Source organism: Sus scrofa, chromosome 1, assembly GCF_000003025.6.
Source record: "Sus scrofa isolate TJ Tabasco breed Duroc chromosome 1, Sscrofa11.1, whole genome shotgun sequence".
Taxonomy (NCBI): domain Eukaryota; kingdom Metazoa; phylum Chordata; class Mammalia; order Artiodactyla; family Suidae; genus Sus; species Sus scrofa.
This window is the reverse complement of record NC_010443.5, coordinates 37,219,366-37,237,260: the sequence shown is the minus strand read 5'-3', so window position 1 is coordinate 37,237,260 and position 17,895 is coordinate 37,219,366. Positions and strand designations below refer to the sequence as shown.

Below are 17,895 nucleotides of genomic sequence, written 5' to 3'. Positions count from 1 at the left end.
TTTGATTCATGATTCAATACTGCCCTAGGATTCTCAGATTAAAAGTGCTATGGAAATGTATGGTCAGTGCACCTTTCCCACATATTCAAGGCATAGTACACAGCCCTTCTCCATGCTTCAGCTGATCATCATCACTAAGCACCATGACATTTCGTTTCCAAGCAGATTGCAGTGCCCTAATGAATACTGCAGTTCCTCACAGAACAGTTTTCCCTATTCATTTCCTAGAAATGGAATGACCTATTACTTAAGACCCACTACTTAATCTGTCACTTAAAAATTTTAGTCACATGTTCCCAGTACATTCTGACATTATTAAATTATTCTGAAAGTTAAAGTTGGGCTGTCCCTTTAACCAATAGATGCCAAGCTTGTTAGTTTTCTGTTTCTTATAAAGTATTACTTCAATAGGTTTACAAAGCATGAAGTTCCAAAAATAGCATGTATTTTTCCATGATAAGTAAAATTAGCAACTTCTTATTTCTAACCTATGAGGGTTTTTTCCCCCATAAAGTCTCTGTCAATTTAAAACTAAGCATATAAGGGCATAAATGTGCACACATCTAATAAAAGTATTCTAATAAAAGTGCTAAGAAAAGATATAAATGTTCATTTGCATTCTAGTGGGAAATACTTTTAATCTTAAATTTTTCCATAACACTTAATGTTTCAGAAAGCTGTACAGCCTTTTCTTTCACTTTCATCTAGAAATGCCAACCAGCAAGATTCAGGACTATTTGATTTTTTTTTTTTCTAAAACTGAAAGCAGAAACTTCCCTATAAAGAATCAATTTTTGTAACTCTGTGAGGCACTGGTCCTATTAATGTCAACTAATCTTGAGAGCATAGGGAATGACTTATTCAGCTATTAGGAGATAAACTACTGTCTTTATTTACACATAATAGGAGTGTTATTGTTCATGTTCATGAAATAATGTAGATACTTGGGGAAGAATTTTAGACAAAGAAAATACTTGTCTTAAAAATTTATAATCTGTGAACAGGGCAATCATATAGTTCTTTTAGAATTCAGTAGCTGGATAGTTTTTCTTTTTTGGAAAAATAATGTGCTTCCTCTTTCCTGAAATTGGAAATTAGAAATAAGAAAACTCACTCTGCTTTTCTTTCTGACTTGGCTGCCAGGAAGCTCAGGGCTGAACTAAGAGCACATTTACAGTAAATGCTTTCCTGCTAACATTAAGTATATTCTCTTCATTTTTCATAATTTTTTAAATTTCATGGTTGTTTATTTCATTATTCCAATTTATCCAAGTTTTATATATAGGGAAAGAAGCAGAGCACACTAATTTCAGTAAGAAATTCATTCCAGGCCATTTATTATGACCATTATGTGTCAAGTACTATTCTATTCTAGAGGATGAGGATACAGTTGGTTAAAGATGATTTTCATAAGAGAAGTGAATATACCTGACTGTATTCTTAAGTGTGGGGGGGTGGGGGGGAATCTGCTGATCAAACTAACTTCGAGAAAATTAAAATTTTGAAGAACTTCCTTAAAAGCAAAGCCTGCTCACATCAATTTCAGCCTCTCAAGGAGGAAGTTAACATGGTAAGTATAGTTATCTTTTGACTGTTGCTTAGGAGGTTATGGAAAACTGGTTACTTGACTATACAACCCCGTCTTCTCAAGGGTCCTAGAATAAAACCAGCCTTCATCCTTGGGCATGTGCTAAGTTTTAATAACATCACTCATGAAAGAAAACTTTTACATAAATTACCCCTTAATAACAGAGATCAATTTAAACATTCTATCTTCCAAGAAGGGGGCCTTTGGGTCTTAGATTTCCTACCTTGGAGCTTCTGATGTGATAAGTAACACCTATTGAGGAAGGCCAAGAAATACATTTCGCTTTGTGTCGCTAACCAGGCAAGGATAATTGTTAACTGGTAAAGCAGTTCCCATTTATGGATGACTTCAAGGTTGGTGGGCCTAAATTTGCCCTTGCTTCCAGCTTTGTTTTGCATTACTGGTTTGCAAATATGTGTTACACAGTGACCCTACTCTGGCCTGCCTGCTGCCTGCCCGATGTTGAGAAAAGTATTGAAATTTATAAGGATCTTGCCCTTGGCCTCTACTCAGGGTGCAGCATTCTCACACACTTAAAAGCATTGCCAATTCACAATAGCCTTGTAGTCAAGGAAGCCAGCCCAACAAGGCCGCCCACAGATGCACGTGCATGTCACCTGCCCCAGCAATTGTAAATAAGATCAGCTTGTCTGGGATGATCCCCTTGCCTTCCTTTTGCAAGAAAAGCTGTGTAAATACTTATATTTCAGAAAGGGCAAAATTGATTTCTCAATTTGAACTATGTGCATTTAGCCTTCTCAAACTAACATAAAGCATTTAAACAACAGAGCTGCCTGTATTTCACTGAGAAGCTAAGTTAAAACATTTTTAAAAACTGGTGTCATGCCTTGGTGACTTTCTAAGGAACCCAAAGACTCAAGTCGCCAACACTTTTTAAGTAACTGTAAGCAGCGTCTCAAAGGATTCAGAGAAGCAACAAATAACAAAGTGTGACCGTTAATCCTGAAAAATCAGTGCTCTAATGAGGAAAAAGCAGACAAGAATTTAAAAAAAAAAAAAAATCCCGGTTCCTTCCAAAAATGCCACAAGGAGAGGTTTAAAATGCTGCAAAGTAATCATGTCATTCATTTATGCAACAAAACTCAAATTTCATGGGACAAGATACGACCGGGTCAAGATGGTCAAGATGGCCAGATACACAGGTGCAAAAACTGTAACTTTACATTAAATGGGTGCAGGAAGAGTTGGGGAGGAGGATGGGCACCACTCAGTTTGATGTTTCCAGATCTCGACATTTGACATGTCACTCTCATGTCAAAAGTGAGTTAAATCGCACGAGGACAAAACGGGGATGAGAGGACCAGATTCAGGAAGGCATCTGTCTTCCTTCCTCCATTTCCTTTAGATCTTTCTGGACTTCCTTCCTAATGGCAGTTCAGGAAAATGGTTTGCAGGAAAGTTCTCCGTATCTTTTGGTCTAAGTATCTCTTACAAATCTTTGAAAAGGAAAGAATTGTGGTTTGCTCTGCACGCGGACGTCTTTTCTTCTGCCTGGGCTCTTACTAAGCCTCCAACCAACTTTCGATGAAAAGAACGTCTGGGGGGCGAGGAAACTTGAAATCCCGCGGTTTTCTCATTCTCTTTTCTTTTTCTCCGCAGAAGCCAACCCTACACCTCGCTCCCCTACCCCTGACAATCAACCACTGTTTTTAGGTATGCTGGGACATTTTACAGAGTTTCCTCCGTTTCTCCCTCCCGAGAAGCACTTTCAGTCTTAGATAAGTCGCCTGACTAGGGGATAGATAAATGGGATATTTGAGCGGAATTAAAGACCTATTAAAAAACCCCATGCTGCCTAATTGCGATTAAGTATTTTGGAGATAAGTGAGCATATTATTGTTTTGGCAGTGTTCAAAACGCCGAGGTCTTTTGCCTTTTGCATTCTTGTCCAACAGACGTATATAGCACTTGCCACGTACCACTGTTCTAAACACTTTAAAAACATATTCTCTAAGCTATATTAAATCCGTGTGTGCTTTTCGGACGTCCCTGCCATCTTTTTCTTTATTACATGGTACGGTGGTTAAGTCTTAAAAGACAAATATGGAAAATTTTTAACCAGTTGCTACTTTATTGCAAGCAAACCATTTCCCTCTTCGCAATTTTTTCCCGCAAGTATTGAATTAAATACACTAGTACAGTGAGAAAGAACTCGACTTTTTTTTTTTTTTTTTTTTTTTTTTCCTTTCCGGTGAAGATCTTAGAATTTACCCCAGGCGTCTGGAATCGCCAGTGGCCAAGGTTAACTGCACCTGTAGGCATTCAGAAAAATGCGCCGCCTTTGAGGAAACTTTTTGAGGAAAGTTACGAAAGCTGAGCTCGCGCCAGGCCTGAAGCGACGTGTCCCCCGTGGCCCGAGGGGACTAGCCTCCTGCGCATCCTCCGCAGAGGTGGGACCCGCAATTTGCGCGCGTCGGGCACATCCCTCTCCGGGCTATGAACCGGGAGCCGATCGGCGCCGGGGGATGTCGCAGCCGATGTGGCGCGAACCCGCTCAGCTCTGCGCAGCAGGCTCTGGTAGCCCGGGCTGCAGTGAGGCAAAGGCCTGGAGACCTGCTCGGGCCGGACACCTGCCCCAAGGCCCACGGCAGAGCTGGGGGGTCACCTCCCCCCGCAGCCCGGAGCTGACCCAGTCCAGTCCCACTAGGCCCCGCCCGGCCCCGCCGACTGTGTGCTTGGCCCGGTGTTAAGTTTCAGAAGTCAGGATGAAACGGTTCGGGTTTCTGTTCACACTGTTATTGCAGGCGCCGCGGTGGGAACAACACAAAAGAGGCGAGGGCGTGTGGGGAAGGGGTTTTGTGGTTTAACAAGGGCTTAACACGCGGGCTACAGGTCCTTCCCGCTCTCCCCTGGCCCACCCCCGCCCGGACCGGTGTATTTAAGTCCTTCCTCTTCTCTCCGCCCTGCGCCGCTCTTGTCCGGGGAGAGAATGTAATGTCAGAAGGACGCCCTAAGCAGATCCCCAATAAAATAAGAATCGTCTGTGGCGTGGGGTCGTGGTGAATATTGATAGACGCCTCTCTCTGACGGTTTTCCGCACTAAGCACAGAGCTGTCCCAGGGCAAAGAGTGGAGTCTCGGGCTCGACCGCGACCAAGCCGGTGAGCGCAGACCGCTACCGCGGCGCCCGGGCTGGCAAACCGACCCGGGCTGCCCTCACAGAGATACAGCGGCGTAGGCGGTTCAAAACAAAAACAAAAACCCCCAAAACTCAGCATGGAGAGAAAGAACAGCTTAAAAACATGTTTTAAAAGCACATCTAGAGTTTTATACAACGCACACTGTCCAATGCACTAAAAACTGGACACGAATTTTTCAAGCGCGATTTTTTTTTCACTCCGGGATTCTAATTAACTCTACCGCTGCGACTACACAAACCCAGGGGTGTGGAGAACTACAATTATCTGGATAATCCAAGCCCGGAAGACTCGAACTTGAAGAACTACTAAAACTGTCCTGAAATACCCGCATCACTGCTCTAGTCCTTTCTGCCTCCAGAGTAGACAAAACTCCAGCCCACAGTCTACTCAGCGGGATCTATCATCCACAGCCCCAGTGGTTAAATGGAAAGAACTGATTCAGAGCAAATCGAAAATCGCCTGGTGGCCGGTCTCTCAGACCCTCCGACCGCCAGCGGTTAAGTACCTGGTCGGGAAAACTCACGTCCTTATCAGTTCACAGCCCAGAGGCCGCGGAAGTAGCCTTGGGAGTTGCCAGGGAGAAAAGTAACTTTGATTTAAGGTTTTCAAAAACCCCAGAGGGCAAATGTGACCGCCAGGGTCAGTCAGCAGTTTTGGTCCAGACAAGGGACAGCCGAGTGTGGCGGTTCAGTTAATCCACGACGCCTCCCGACGTCCCACACGCTCGCTCACACTCAGCCACGCGCCGGGGGTTATTAGCATACGCCTGAAACTTCGGCCGCAGAGAGCCCGGTGCGAAGGAGCGCCAAAACCTGCGGTCCAGAGCCCGCCCCACCCGGCCCGCCCCCTTCCCTCCGCGCCCGCGCCCGCGCCCACGTCCGCGCGCTTCCCTATCTAGAGTTAGCAACTTCGCGCTCACGCCCGCCGCGGCCTCTCCCAGCCCGCGCTCAGCTCTCTGGGCCCAGATGCGCGAACGCGTTCCCACGCCTCCGTCCCAGGTCCGAGGCGGGCATTGGCGAGCGCGGCCCCGCCCCTCCGCTCAAGCCAATCGCGGGCCACGCCGACCCTCAAGGAGGCGGTGCCAGACCCGGCCACGGGGGCCTGCGCGCGGAGGCGGGAGAGGGGCCCCCGCCCGCGCGGGGAGGCGTGGCTGGCGCCGGCTCTTGCGGCCGCGCTGGGCTGCGGCGTGGGAAAGAGCGGCGAGGAGCCGAGCGCGCCGCCGCGGGACCGCGCTGTCGCCGGTTCCAGGGAGGAGGCAGGCAGACCGGGAGGACGCTGCATCCACCTCGGCGTCCCTAGTTTTGGCCGGGCTGCGCTCCGCGCGGTCTGGGCCGCAATGAAGCGCCCTTGCGAGGAGACCACCTCTGAGAGCGACATGGACGAGACTATCGACGTGGGGAGCGAAAACAATTACTCGGGGTGAGCGCGGGCTCGGCGGAGCTGTCTGGAGCCCAAGGCGTCCGGGAGTTTCATGTACGAGCGGCTCCTTGGAAATCCCGAGGTTCCTCTCCGCCCAGTCCTAGCCGAGGGGGGAAGCTTTTGCCGGAAAGACTGAGTGGTGGGCGCTCGCGGAGCGCGCGTTGGGGTGGGGCGAGGCATTTGGGTTTTCACTGTAGGGGTGGGGCGGAGAGGACTCTGGACGCGGCCGAAAGAGTGCAGGAGTTGGCGAAGGAGGGTCCTCGGCTGTCAGCGTTGGGCGCGCGGACTGGCACGTCCGGGAGACACCGAAATTGTCTTTAGAAACATTTTCAAAATAAGCCAGACGAAGATTTTTAAAATTGATTTTTTTAAAAAAGGGACCGAAAGATGGCTTGCTTTTTGGAGAAATTAAAGCAAGTTGCTATGTTAAGGATAAGTAGGTTGAGATTTCCAGGTTGATCCTCTGTGACTTGGCTGACGGGAGAGTGGGTGACAGATGGAAGGATCGTTTCGGGCATCATCTTTGCTTGTTCTTAAGTCTGGAAAAAGATCGGGGTCGTGATCAGGAAAGCCAGACCTCCACTTTCCAGTGACAGAGGTTACGGAGGCGTTTTAGTGCGGAGGCGGGTCAGATGATAATTGCTTCTAATTGGCATCCCCAGAAGCACCTTAATTATTTATCTGCAGCTGTCACTCAAAGAGCAAAATTCTTTCCACCTTTGGAAAACTAGTTTTCTTTCAATATTATTATTTTAATATGTACAAACTTTAGTCTGGAATCAGCAGAAGCAAAGACACTTACATGAAACGTTGTTTGCAAAGTATCTTCTAATCATTAAAGTGTTGTGTCATCTTAAAAAATGAGATCTGAAAAACAAAAGATGTCATGTGAAAGGTGACACCAGTTGAGAAGGGGTGGGAATGAAGGGAACAGTTAATTCAGAAATAAGATCCAGAAGTGAGAAGGTGAGGTAATAAGAACCTGGTGTGTGCAACATTTCTAAAATGAAAGAGAATAACAGGAACCTGGAGAATTTGAGAACATGAAGAAGCAGTATCCATGAATTATGAAGAGAAGCAGATACAAGCTAGAAAGGATTGTAAAAATTAAAAGTGACAAGGTAGTGATTTGACTGAACTTGCAATATAAAATATTTTTCATTAGCACGCTCAAGATGGACTACAACTCTGAAAGGTTTAAGCTTAGATTGAAGGCTGAGAAATACTCAGAGTTTTATTTTCAAAGTAAAACTTTCACCTAGTAGTTCATCTAATTTACTTTTTCTATCAGTGGCGTATTTAATTTGGGGGCATTCTTTTGAAAGATTAGTATAGAAAACATTGAATTTGTCATTTTTTTCTCCTGTATGACTAATTGAAGTTTTGAAATAGTAGGGTAACTTCTGTTTATTTTAAAGATTGCATCTAGGGACAACACATTGACATGGGATGACTGTATATCTGTTTGATAGTGGTGCTGAACATGGCCTTTATTTTAAAATAGCTTTGCTTTGTTCAGTGGGTCTGCCCAGATGGAGGAGGAGGGATGCTATTAGAGATTATTTGACTTTTAAGAAACATTTATGAGGGAAACTAGAAAGTGCTAATGCCTAATTTCTCACCCCGACTGCCAATAATTATTTCACTGGGAGACTTAATAAAAGTTTAGGGACATTGTTGCCAGTGGATTTGGCATCTGGATTACTCATTAAAATTGAAAGGAAAAAAGGCATGATTCCTACCTGAAAAGAGATAAAAGGGTTGAAAGCAAAGTCTGTTAAGAGCAAGAATGAAGAATAAAAAAACACTGACCAAGAATAAAAAAAAAACTGACCTAAACTAATCTGAATGTTTAATGCATGCCATCAAGCCCCCAAAAGAAACAACTGTCAACGCAGCACCTGACAGACTTTTCTTATTTCATAGGCAAAGTACTAGCTCTGTGATTAGATCGAATTCTCCAACAACGACATCTCAGATTATGGCAAGAAAGAAAAGGAGAGGGGTATGTGATTTTTTTTTTATTTCATTTAATCTAGCCTAATGTGTAGCAGTTGTATTTTTCCATTATGAGTAATTTTATCACATGTGTATTCACAAAGTTTTGTTGTTGTTTTGCTTTTCGGGGAATAGATAATAGAGAAAAGGCGTCGAGATCGGATAAATAACAGTTTATCTGAGTTGAGACGACTGGTGCCAACCGCTTTTGAAAAACAAGTAAGCTGCCCCCACCCCTGACCACCCCACCAAAGAGCTGAAAAAATCTGATTCTCTCATCTGGGAATGTGGGTTCTTGTTAAAGCTCATTAAAATAATGGTGTATGTGCCCTGATCTGGCACAGAGCAGCTATTTCAATAAAATGCTTTGTTGTGGCAAAACTATTAAAAACATAATCCATCATGAAGTTGAAAAACATTTCCATTCTCTAGCTTATTTCCCCCTTAAGGGTAACATGTTCATGCTTTCTCTGTTCTTTCTATGAATACCAGTAGTGGTTTTGTTTAAAAAACCGAGCTGTATGTAGTACTTATTTAAAAAAAAAAAAAAAAAAGATATCATATGTGAAGTTTCATTTTTGTCTCAAACTGTTAAAAGAAAAAGTAAGCTTTTTGTCTAAAAAAAAAAAACCAAAGCCAACGAAGTGATATCTCTATCTCTATTTTCTAAGTAATAATACTAACAAAATTTGTTTACTGAACTACTTAGTTTCGTTTTTAATCCTTGGGTTAATAGAATGATGTTTGATTTGAGGCAGCTTTGTGCAAATTTTGTAAAAATCAAGCTAGCTATACATTTCCCTTTTCGGAATTCAAGTATGTCTTTACAAAAAAAAGAAAAAGAAAGAAAGATTTTGCACACTTAGGTGGGAAGCCAGATGTTTAAATCTTCCTTTATCATTTTGGAAAAATTGTGTTTTTCCTCCTGCCTCAAGGGCTGATGGTCAGATTTCTAAGAGCATCTTTCAAAGACTGTGACATCATACCCTTTTGAAAATGCTTTCAATTAAATTCAAATAGGGTATACGACAGCAGTTGTTTGTTTATTCCAATTTGTTGTTTACTTCATGAACCGCAAACACTATAAAGCAAACCCTACAAAGCCCTTGGAAATTATCCAGAAACTGCAGTTTTATTATTACTCACTTTTGCTGAAACTACTGTACATCTTCATGGAAAAACTGAACATTGAGGCAAGTACAAGATGCCATATGCTATCGATTTCGAAGGGAGAAAAGGCACCCCTTCTATATACTGAAATTGTCTTTGATAAGCTAAATGTAACATGCAAATTGCGGTTTTGATTACTAGCATTTCTCATGACAACAGACTAAAGATAAAAATATCAGTAATCAATGATATTTTTACTTTGAGTACTGAAGCATCAACAGTTGTGAGAAACAGTTTGGTGATTTTTTTTTTTTCCTTGGTTTGTTAGATTTTTTTTTTTCTCTTAAAATGTCAACTTAAAACAAACCTTAAAAGCAAACCTCAGTTGTTTGGCAGTTTGTTACCATAAACACAGGCTTTCCCATTTGCTGAGCTTGGCGACCAACCCTAGCGAGCTGGCCCTGTCACAATATGATTAGAAGACTGTTCTTTCGAGCACTTTAAATAACTCTGGCACCCTCACCAGGTACTGGGTGCTGGAAATTTTCACAAAAAAAGGAAAGCATAGGAACCTGAAATAAACTTCAGTTTCCTTTTCAAAAAAAAAAAAAAATTAAAAAACTGATTTAATTACTTAGCTCTACCAAGAAATTAGAAGCCATACATATCCACAGTTTGAGGTGGCACATTTGTGTTTCAGTTCGTTTCCAGAGGTAGCCTTCTTCTAAAATGGAGGGAGGGGCATAAAATATATTTCCAAGACAATTTTGTTAAGAACTATTTTAAAGAGTTCCAATATTCTTAAGCATTCTTGATGTTTATTAGATAAGAGGAAGATTATGCTTTCTTTTTTATGAACTTGGAATTTACAGTGACACCTGCTGGTAATTATCGAGAAGGAAAAAAAACCTTGAAAGTCTTTGCACTTTTGGTTCTACTTACCAGTGGTATAGTATGAATCACCTTAAAGACATATTAGAACATATTATAACAATAATTTGTTGCAATCATATCTCCTTTTCCTCCAGAGTTAAACTCACCTGATCTAGACTTCAGGGTTACATAAGACTATTGTATGTCCCCTAGTAAAATAAAGTATGTTATTAACCAGGGCAGAAATTGGATGCAAAGTTTGAGATTTTTGCAGTAGTAAAATATCTGTAAAATGTCAAATATCTGTCATTAAGTGGGACATAATTAGTGTTTTCGTGGAAAGGCTGGAAAAACTTCAGATTTTTCCTATGAAAAAAATGAACATAATTTTCTAGTGAGAGGGCAAATTAAAAATTCAGGGTAAATTGTTCCATTTTTTCCTATGGAACTTATAAGAGTTTATTTGTTTATACAGGGATCTGCAAAGTTAGAAAAGGCCGAAATATTGCAAATGACAGTGGATCATTTAAAAATGCTCCAGGCAACCGGGGGTAAAGGTAAGTAGGTGACTTCATTTTTTTCCCCCTCTCCACCTTTTTCTTTTCATTTTTTTCTCCCTAAGATTGTAAGGAAGTCATAGTTGAACAGTTCTTTAACAAGCTGAGATAGGAGGTCCCAGATTAAAGCCATGGAAATCAATGCTAATGGCAGGATTGAACTCGTGGGAAAGAACTTCTGGAACAAAAGAAGCACTTGACCCTGGGCTTGTGTTTGCTTTCATAATACTGTGGGAGTAAAGCTTCATTCACAGCAGCCTGGTCAGAGATTTGTTTGGGACTTTCAGAAGCGCATGCTGGAATTTGTACAGAAAGACAAAACAAACACACAAACATCCAAACATAAACAGGAGGTTAGAGGCAATCTTTTTCTCTTCTTCTTTCCCTTCCCCTAACCCCCACCCTGCACCTCATTAAATCAGGGATAGGACTCAGTGTAATGCAGCTATCCCAAAGGAAGTGAATTTTCATTGTCGTTTTCAGAGTTTGGTTGGTCTTGGATTTAAACTACACAGAGCTTTTGAAGTGCCAGGTGGTGAATCTCTGCCTTGAAAACCGCTGATGGAGCAGGCATACCTGTGGAGAGCAGACAGGAGCAGATGCCCTGAGCCTGGTGCCCTGGAGAGATGTCTTCTGTATTGGGTAGTGATTTAGGGAAGAATCATCCAGAGAGTCAGGGACCTTCATTCACTTCATACTAAGAATGAACTTGAGATCCTGAAAGCTGACTGTTCATTCAGATTTCATTATCCCACTTCTCACACATACCTCAGACTTGATTTTGCCCTCTTCTGTCTTTTTCCACCCTTCAAGCAGGCCTTTGGTAATCATCTTGGCCCAGGGTCCTGTTCCTCCTTGATAACTGAGTAAGGAGAGGGGCTAAGTGCTGCAGGTGCACCCTGCAGGCCTCCCTCTGCTCAGCATTAGCCTTGTAACTATGTAGTATCATAGCCTGCTCTCAATTGGGGCCTGGATAGGGCATTGGAGGGAAGCTACTGCTTCCATTCCAGTTGGTGTGGAAGTGTTTCAGTATTTAACTCCAGTATGGCCATGCTGCTGAGGATCTGTGGAGCATCAGCCCTGACCTTCACCATCTTTTACTCATGTCAGGTAGGAGGCGATCATTATAAAGGAGAAGCTCTCACACATGGTGTGACTCAGCCTCTGTGGTATCTTCTCAAGGAACCATCTTGAATGAAAAGCATCCCGAGTGGGTAGAGAATTGTGATTTCTACTCATTCAAATGTAACCCTCAGCACAGGATGCAAATATTCTTACATAATAGAGAAGAGAACTGGATGAAATCTTACAAGCCAGTGATCCAGCCCAGCTTGGTCACTGCCTCCCCTGTAAGCTGGGACAAAAGTGCTGAGCTGCACTGTGAGGCCTGCCCTAGCACTCAGACCTCTCCAGGCCCCTCCAGCCCCGTGATTCTGTCTCTCACCTACAACCACAGGATCTTAGCAGACAGATCAAGTGAGTGATGGTACAGGAAAAGTTGTTTGACTGCATTACCTCCCTTGGCATTGCTGGCTACAAGGCTAAGAATTTTTATCGGTGTTTCAAATATTTGGCAGGAATTATACTTCTAAAGAGTAATATTGTTCTTATGCCTTATTATAAAAACTAAGTTCCATCTTGGTTGCTATTCTTGGCTACCTGAACAGTCCTAAAATACGTCCCAAAATAGTTTGTGAACCGACATTTCCGAGCAAGCTGCACACGAGTCTCCTGACTGCCAGGTCATTAGAGAGGTCATCTCTCAGGAGAATGTGTGGGCCCTGAACAAGGGGGGCTGGCAGCGTGGGCTCAAATTGTTGGACTCACAACTGCTACTGGGGCCTCCAAATGTCCGGGTGAGGGGCAGAGACTCTGCAGTTGGGTTGCTTGGTTTCAAATCCTGACTCTGCCATGTTTTTTTAAGCTCTGTGACCCTGGCAAAATGACTAACCTTCTCTGAGCCCCAGTTTCTTCATCTGCAAAATGAGACCAGTGATAGTGTTCACTTCACAAGGTTGTTGAATTTATTTGCTTAAACCCAGTAGGGCAGGGATGGAAGTTAGACCTGTGTGCTATTATTATTGGCCCAAGAGCCATTCATAGGAAGCAGCTGTTTATCATCATTTCCTTCTGCTGTCAGCAACAGAATAGGAATTCCACACCTATATTCCTTAAGATGCAACAGAGGACTCAGCCATACACAACAGCATATAGCTGGCAAGTCACAAGTTTGTGTCTTGGAAGGTTCTGGGGTTCAGTTTTGTTGGTCCATTCTTCAGTCTGTATTGGTATTGCGATAGTTTCTAGAGAGAATTTAGTAGAGTAGCCTAAATTTCTGGATCCCTCTGGGTTTCTGGACTCTGTCTACTCTGGTGATTACCTCCCCTCCCTTCTTCTCTCATAGACGTCAGTAATCTGCAGAGCTTTACAGAAAACCCTGAGGACTCATGTGAAGTCTTTGGCGGCATCTTCTTTAGGAAGAGTTTCTCTCCTAATGCCGGAGCTTTATGGCTAACTATGCACATGTCCTGGGGTGATAACTGTTTTTATTGCTGATCTTCCACGTTTCATGATATTCTCTTATATCAACTTTGTGCTGTTGTTGTTACTGTCTTAATGGTATATATTTTTGCCCCAAATTTCTCTTTGGGATTTCCAAATTTCTGTTGGTATTCTAGCTCTTAGACTTTATAATATTGTGACTACTCTTTTCCAAAGTGCTTTGATGGCACAATAACTAAGTTTAATTGTTAATTGATGACAAATGGAACAGGTAATACTTTGATCTCTAGAAACACAAAAAAGAGAATGTAATCAATGCCTTAGATGAAAATAATCTTGTTTAGATGTGATATTTCTCCTTTATGTATTCACACATCCCAAAAGTGAGTAGACTAAATTTTACTTTGAAAATTGCTTTAAAAAAAAAGGTGTAGGTGTTCCCATCGTGGCTCAGTGGTTAAAGAATCTGACTAGGAACCGTGAGGTTGCGGGTATGATCCCTGGCCTTGCTCAGTGGGTTAAGGATCCGGCGTTGCCATGGGCTGTGGTGTAGGTCGCAGACTCGGCTCAGATCTGGCATAGCCGTGGCTGTGGTGTAGGCCAGCGGCTACAACTCCGATTTGACCCCTAGCTTGGGAACCTCCATATGCCATGGGAGTGGCCCTAGAGATGGCAAAAAGACAAAAAAAAAAAAAAAAAAAAGTTGCAAATGAGAAAAAAATCTAAAAGGGCTACATTTATACATATTAGAGGTCATTAATTCAAAGTGGTGACATGTCCCCAAATGTCTTATTATTATCAGTACCCTAAATTGGCACTGATTCTAATCAGACATTACTATTTTCTATTTTAATGTATTATCTTTGGATAAAAAGGAATTCTCATAAATGTGACCAGCTCTAGCCATTTTTATGGTAATAAACTTAGGTGTGAAGGTCCATGCATACACACTGACACAAGTAATATACATTTTTTTCTTGGGTGGATGCCAGGAAAAAGTGAGCTAGCCAGTGAAAGAAATATATATTTATTTGAACTTCAGGAAAACTGAGTTTTAGGAATCTCGTATCAGTAAAGGAGCCTTATATTGCCTGATGGAAAAATAAGATCTTCAAATTAGTAACCAAATTTTTTATTTATTTATTTATTTTGTCTTTTTACTATTTCTTTGGGCCACTCCCGCAGCATATGGAGGTTCCCAGGCTAGGGGTCCAATCGGAGCTGTAGCCACCAGCCTACACCAGAGCCACAGCAACATGGGATCCGAGCCGCGTCTGCAACCTACACCACAGCTCACGGCAACACTGGATCCTTAACCCACTGAGCAAGGGCAGGGACTGAACCCGCAACCTCATGGTTCCTAGTCGGATTCGTTAACCACTGCGCCACGACGGGAACTCCCCAAAATTTTTTAAAAATCATTTTACTTAGTTTAAATTTTTTCATACAAAGAAATGACGTTTTCATTTTGTTGATTAAACAACACTACAAGTCAAGAAGCATTTATGAATTTATAAAGAGATTCTAGCATATTTCTGAAAAAGCCCTCAAACTGCTCCTATGCATTTCACATCTCTGTTATAAATGCAGGGAGAGTGAGGAGGTTTCAGATAAACCCTTTAATCTCCAACTCATGTGACAGAGACAGAGAGACTGGTACTCTGTATTACCGTGAAAAAGTTTACTAGAGAATTTCACTGTCCCACAATACAAAAGAAGAGGCACCGTTTTTTTTTTTTTTCCCCGAAAGTGTTTGAAACACAGATGTTCTCAATTTTTTCCCCCACAGTGATATTTGGTTGCAAGAACAACTGTAGTGTATAGCATTGCCAGAGTTGTCACACATGTGAATTGCAAAGTACACTTTCTTAACTTCTGCACAAATTACAACCATAAATAGCTGGCAACTTTTCAGAAAGGATAGTGCTCTGCTTAAATCTCTGCAGGACAGAGTGGAAGGTAGGTAGTTGGTGGTTACCCTTTGTAACTGTACATTCTCTCTCTTGCTCTCTCTCCTGGCCCCCACTATGCCCCCACCTGGTTTCAGGCTACTTTGACGCACATGCTCTCGCCATGGACTTCATGAGCATTGGATTCCGAGAGTGCTTAACAGAAGTGGCAAGGTACTTGAGCTCCGTGGAAGGCCTGGACTCCTCCGACCCACTGCGGGTGCGCCTGGTCTCTCATCTCAGCACCTGTGCCTCGCAGCGAGAGGCGGCGGCAATGACTTCCTCTCTGGCCCATCACCACCACCCCCTGCATCCGCACCACTGGGCGGCCGCATTCCACCATCTCCCGGCAGCCCTGTTCCAACCCAGTGGACTCCACACCTCCGAGTCCACGCCTTGTCGCCTCTCCACCGCTTCAGAAGTGCCTCCTGCCCACGGCTCCGCCCTCCTCACGGCCACGTTTGCCCACGCAGATTCTGCCCTTCGGATGCCATCGACGGGCAGCGTGGCCCCCTGCGTGCCACCTCTTTCCACTTCTCTCTTGTCCCTGTCAGCCACTGTCCATGCGGCCGCCGCCGCAGCCACGGCAGCTGCACACAGCTTCCCTCTGTCCTTCGCTGGGGCATTCCCCATGCTCCCCCCAAATGCAGCTGCGGCAGTGGCAGCCGCGACCGCCATCAGCCCCCCCTTGTCAGTATCAGCCACGTCCAGCCCTCAGCAGACAAGCAGTGGAACAAACAATAAACCTTACCGACCCTGGGGGACAGAAGTGGGAGCTTTTTAAGTTTTCACTGAACTTCTTGCAACAGTAACTGAATGTCCTTAATTTCAGAGTCAGCTCAAAACTTCTGCACCCTGAAAGTAGCCATACAGATTCTGCCTGCAGATCCACAAAGGAACACTAAAGCTAAATTTGAGACACAAACCTCACATGTGGAAATGTGGTATTATCTTTTTTCTCTTTTTTGACTTAAGGCAGTTTGGTAACTGACATCAGCAACTTTCACACTCGTTTCCATTTAGAAGTTTCCTGGAAAATACATGAACTATATTATCCAGCAGTGCATCAGGATGCCTGAATTGGGGAGGAAAAGTGCCCTGACTGAATTCTCTTGAAGCTAGATGGAAAACAATATTCATGTTTCATAAGTGCCTAAGCTAGTAAAGTTTTGTTTTGAACATAATAACATTGCACAAATAAAGAGTGTAGAGATTAGATTGAGAAAGGAAAGGGAGAGAAGTCTTGCATTTGGCTGCAGACATTTTAATACAGTATCAGAGAGGAGCACTCTGTTGAAACCAACAGGTTTTTATTGGCCAAAAGAATTGCTGAAAATAATTTTCAAGTTGAAAGACCTAGTTTTATCTTAGTTTGCTTTCTTTGTACAGACTTGCCAAGTGGTGACATTTAGCAATGCATTAGTATAAGCAATTATTACATCAGTGCTCAGATTAACAAGCATTTCTGCCCTGCCTGCAAACCCCCAGGCACTTTTTTTCATGGCTCAAAATATGGTGCATCTTTATATAAACCATATGTTTATAGGGTGCACCTAGAAGCAGTTGCCTACTGTGTGCCCATCAGCCACTCTTTGATTCATGCCAACTTGAAAACTCTCCAGTTTGTAAAAGTTCAGATTAATTTATTCAGCTTCATTTGGACTATTTTTTTCATACTTATCGTCTTCATTTCATCCCGATACCGCATAATATCTATTCTTGTCACCTTTTGGGGAGCAGTTGCATTTCTGGAGGTGATGAGACAGGGAAAGAATATTGGGAAGCGCAAAGCCACGATTTTTAAATGTTCTTTGTCAAGCTTGTGATTGTGTTTGATCCCAAATCAAGATGAATGTATGCAAATGGGATGTACATAAATTATTTTTGTCCATGCCTAGACTAGTGCTACATAATGGTGTTTTGGTTTTTTTTTTTGTTTTTATTTCGTTTATTGACAAAATAATCTCTTAATACTTTGAAATTAAGCACGTGAGATTTTATGTTTGAGAAATAAAGACACAGCATGTATTATGCACTTCATTTCTCTGCTGTGTGGAGAAAGCAATAAACATTATGAGAATGTTAAACATTATGCAAAATTATACCTTAAAATATTTGTTTTAAAATTACTGTACCTAGTCTCTTTTTTTTGCATTACTTTGTAACCTTTTTCTATGCAAAAGTCTACATACCACTAATTAAATGAAGTCCTTTTTGACCATTTTTATGTGGATGAGTTGCTTTGCAGAATCAAAGGTTGACATGAATTTCAAGCAAGGCCTTCTTTCACCAACTAGTTAAGCCATGGCTTTTCTCTTTCTCTTTCAAAGTCATTTGATACAACTCATAGCTTGCTTGAAAATAGCATTTTTCCGAGCTTGTAAATCAGTTAAGTATAGGCAACTATGACATTATTTGGAGGAAGGAAGTGATCTTTTTCTTCCATCTTTTATTCTTAACCGTGGTTCTTGGAAAAGTGAAACTACCAGAACTCCAAATAATAGTATACTGAACGTAGGGTAATAAACTTGAACATGCCATAGATTTTGTAACTTAGAAGTGTTTGTAGAATGTTTATAAAACATCACACGCATACATAGTGGGTATATATATGCTGCCTGATGATAAACCCTCCGCACCTACCTCAAGATTGCTTTGATGCATTGGGAGTTATGCAGCTATCCCTCCTTCTTCCAAGAAGCCTAAAATATACTGTTTCAGTGTTCCTGAAGCTGTCGC

At 42.5% G+C, this 17,895-nt stretch overlaps 1 protein-coding gene and 1 long non-coding RNA gene across 6 annotated transcripts in view; one reads left to right on the top strand and one right to left on the bottom strand.

Moving 5' to 3' along the window:
- Positions 1-5,596, bottom strand: part of LOC110260189 — a 251,067-nt gene extending 245,471 nt beyond the window's left edge. For all 3 annotated transcript variants that reach the window (XR_002343031.1, XR_002343032.1, XR_002343033.1), the window contains exon 1: positions 5,254-5,596. This is a non-coding gene — a long non-coding RNA (uncharacterized LOC110260189). The remainder of the gene's footprint in view (positions 1-5,253) is intronic.
- HEY2 (hes related family bHLH transcription factor with YRPW motif 2) lies at positions 5,940-17,374 on the top strand. Of its 3 annotated transcripts, none has more exons than NM_001243329.1 (5): positions 5,940-6,167; positions 8,094-8,172; positions 8,301-8,384; positions 10,624-10,705; positions 15,255-16,098. In NM_001243329.1, exons 1-5 carry the CDS (start codon positions 6,085-6,087, stop codon positions 15,938-15,940), a joined length of 1,014 nt encoding a protein of 337 aa, NP_001230258.1. In that variant the 5' UTR covers positions 5,940-6,084; the 3' UTR covers positions 15,941-16,098. The 3 variants fall into 3 exon arrangements, with proteins under 3 accessions (NP_001230258.1, XP_013848030.1, XP_020941952.1); XM_013992576.2 differs by having other exon boundaries at positions 6,095-6,221; positions 15,255-17,374; XM_021086293.1 differs by lacking the exon at positions 5,940-6,167 and adding an exon at positions 6,362-7,288 and having other exon boundaries at positions 15,255-17,374.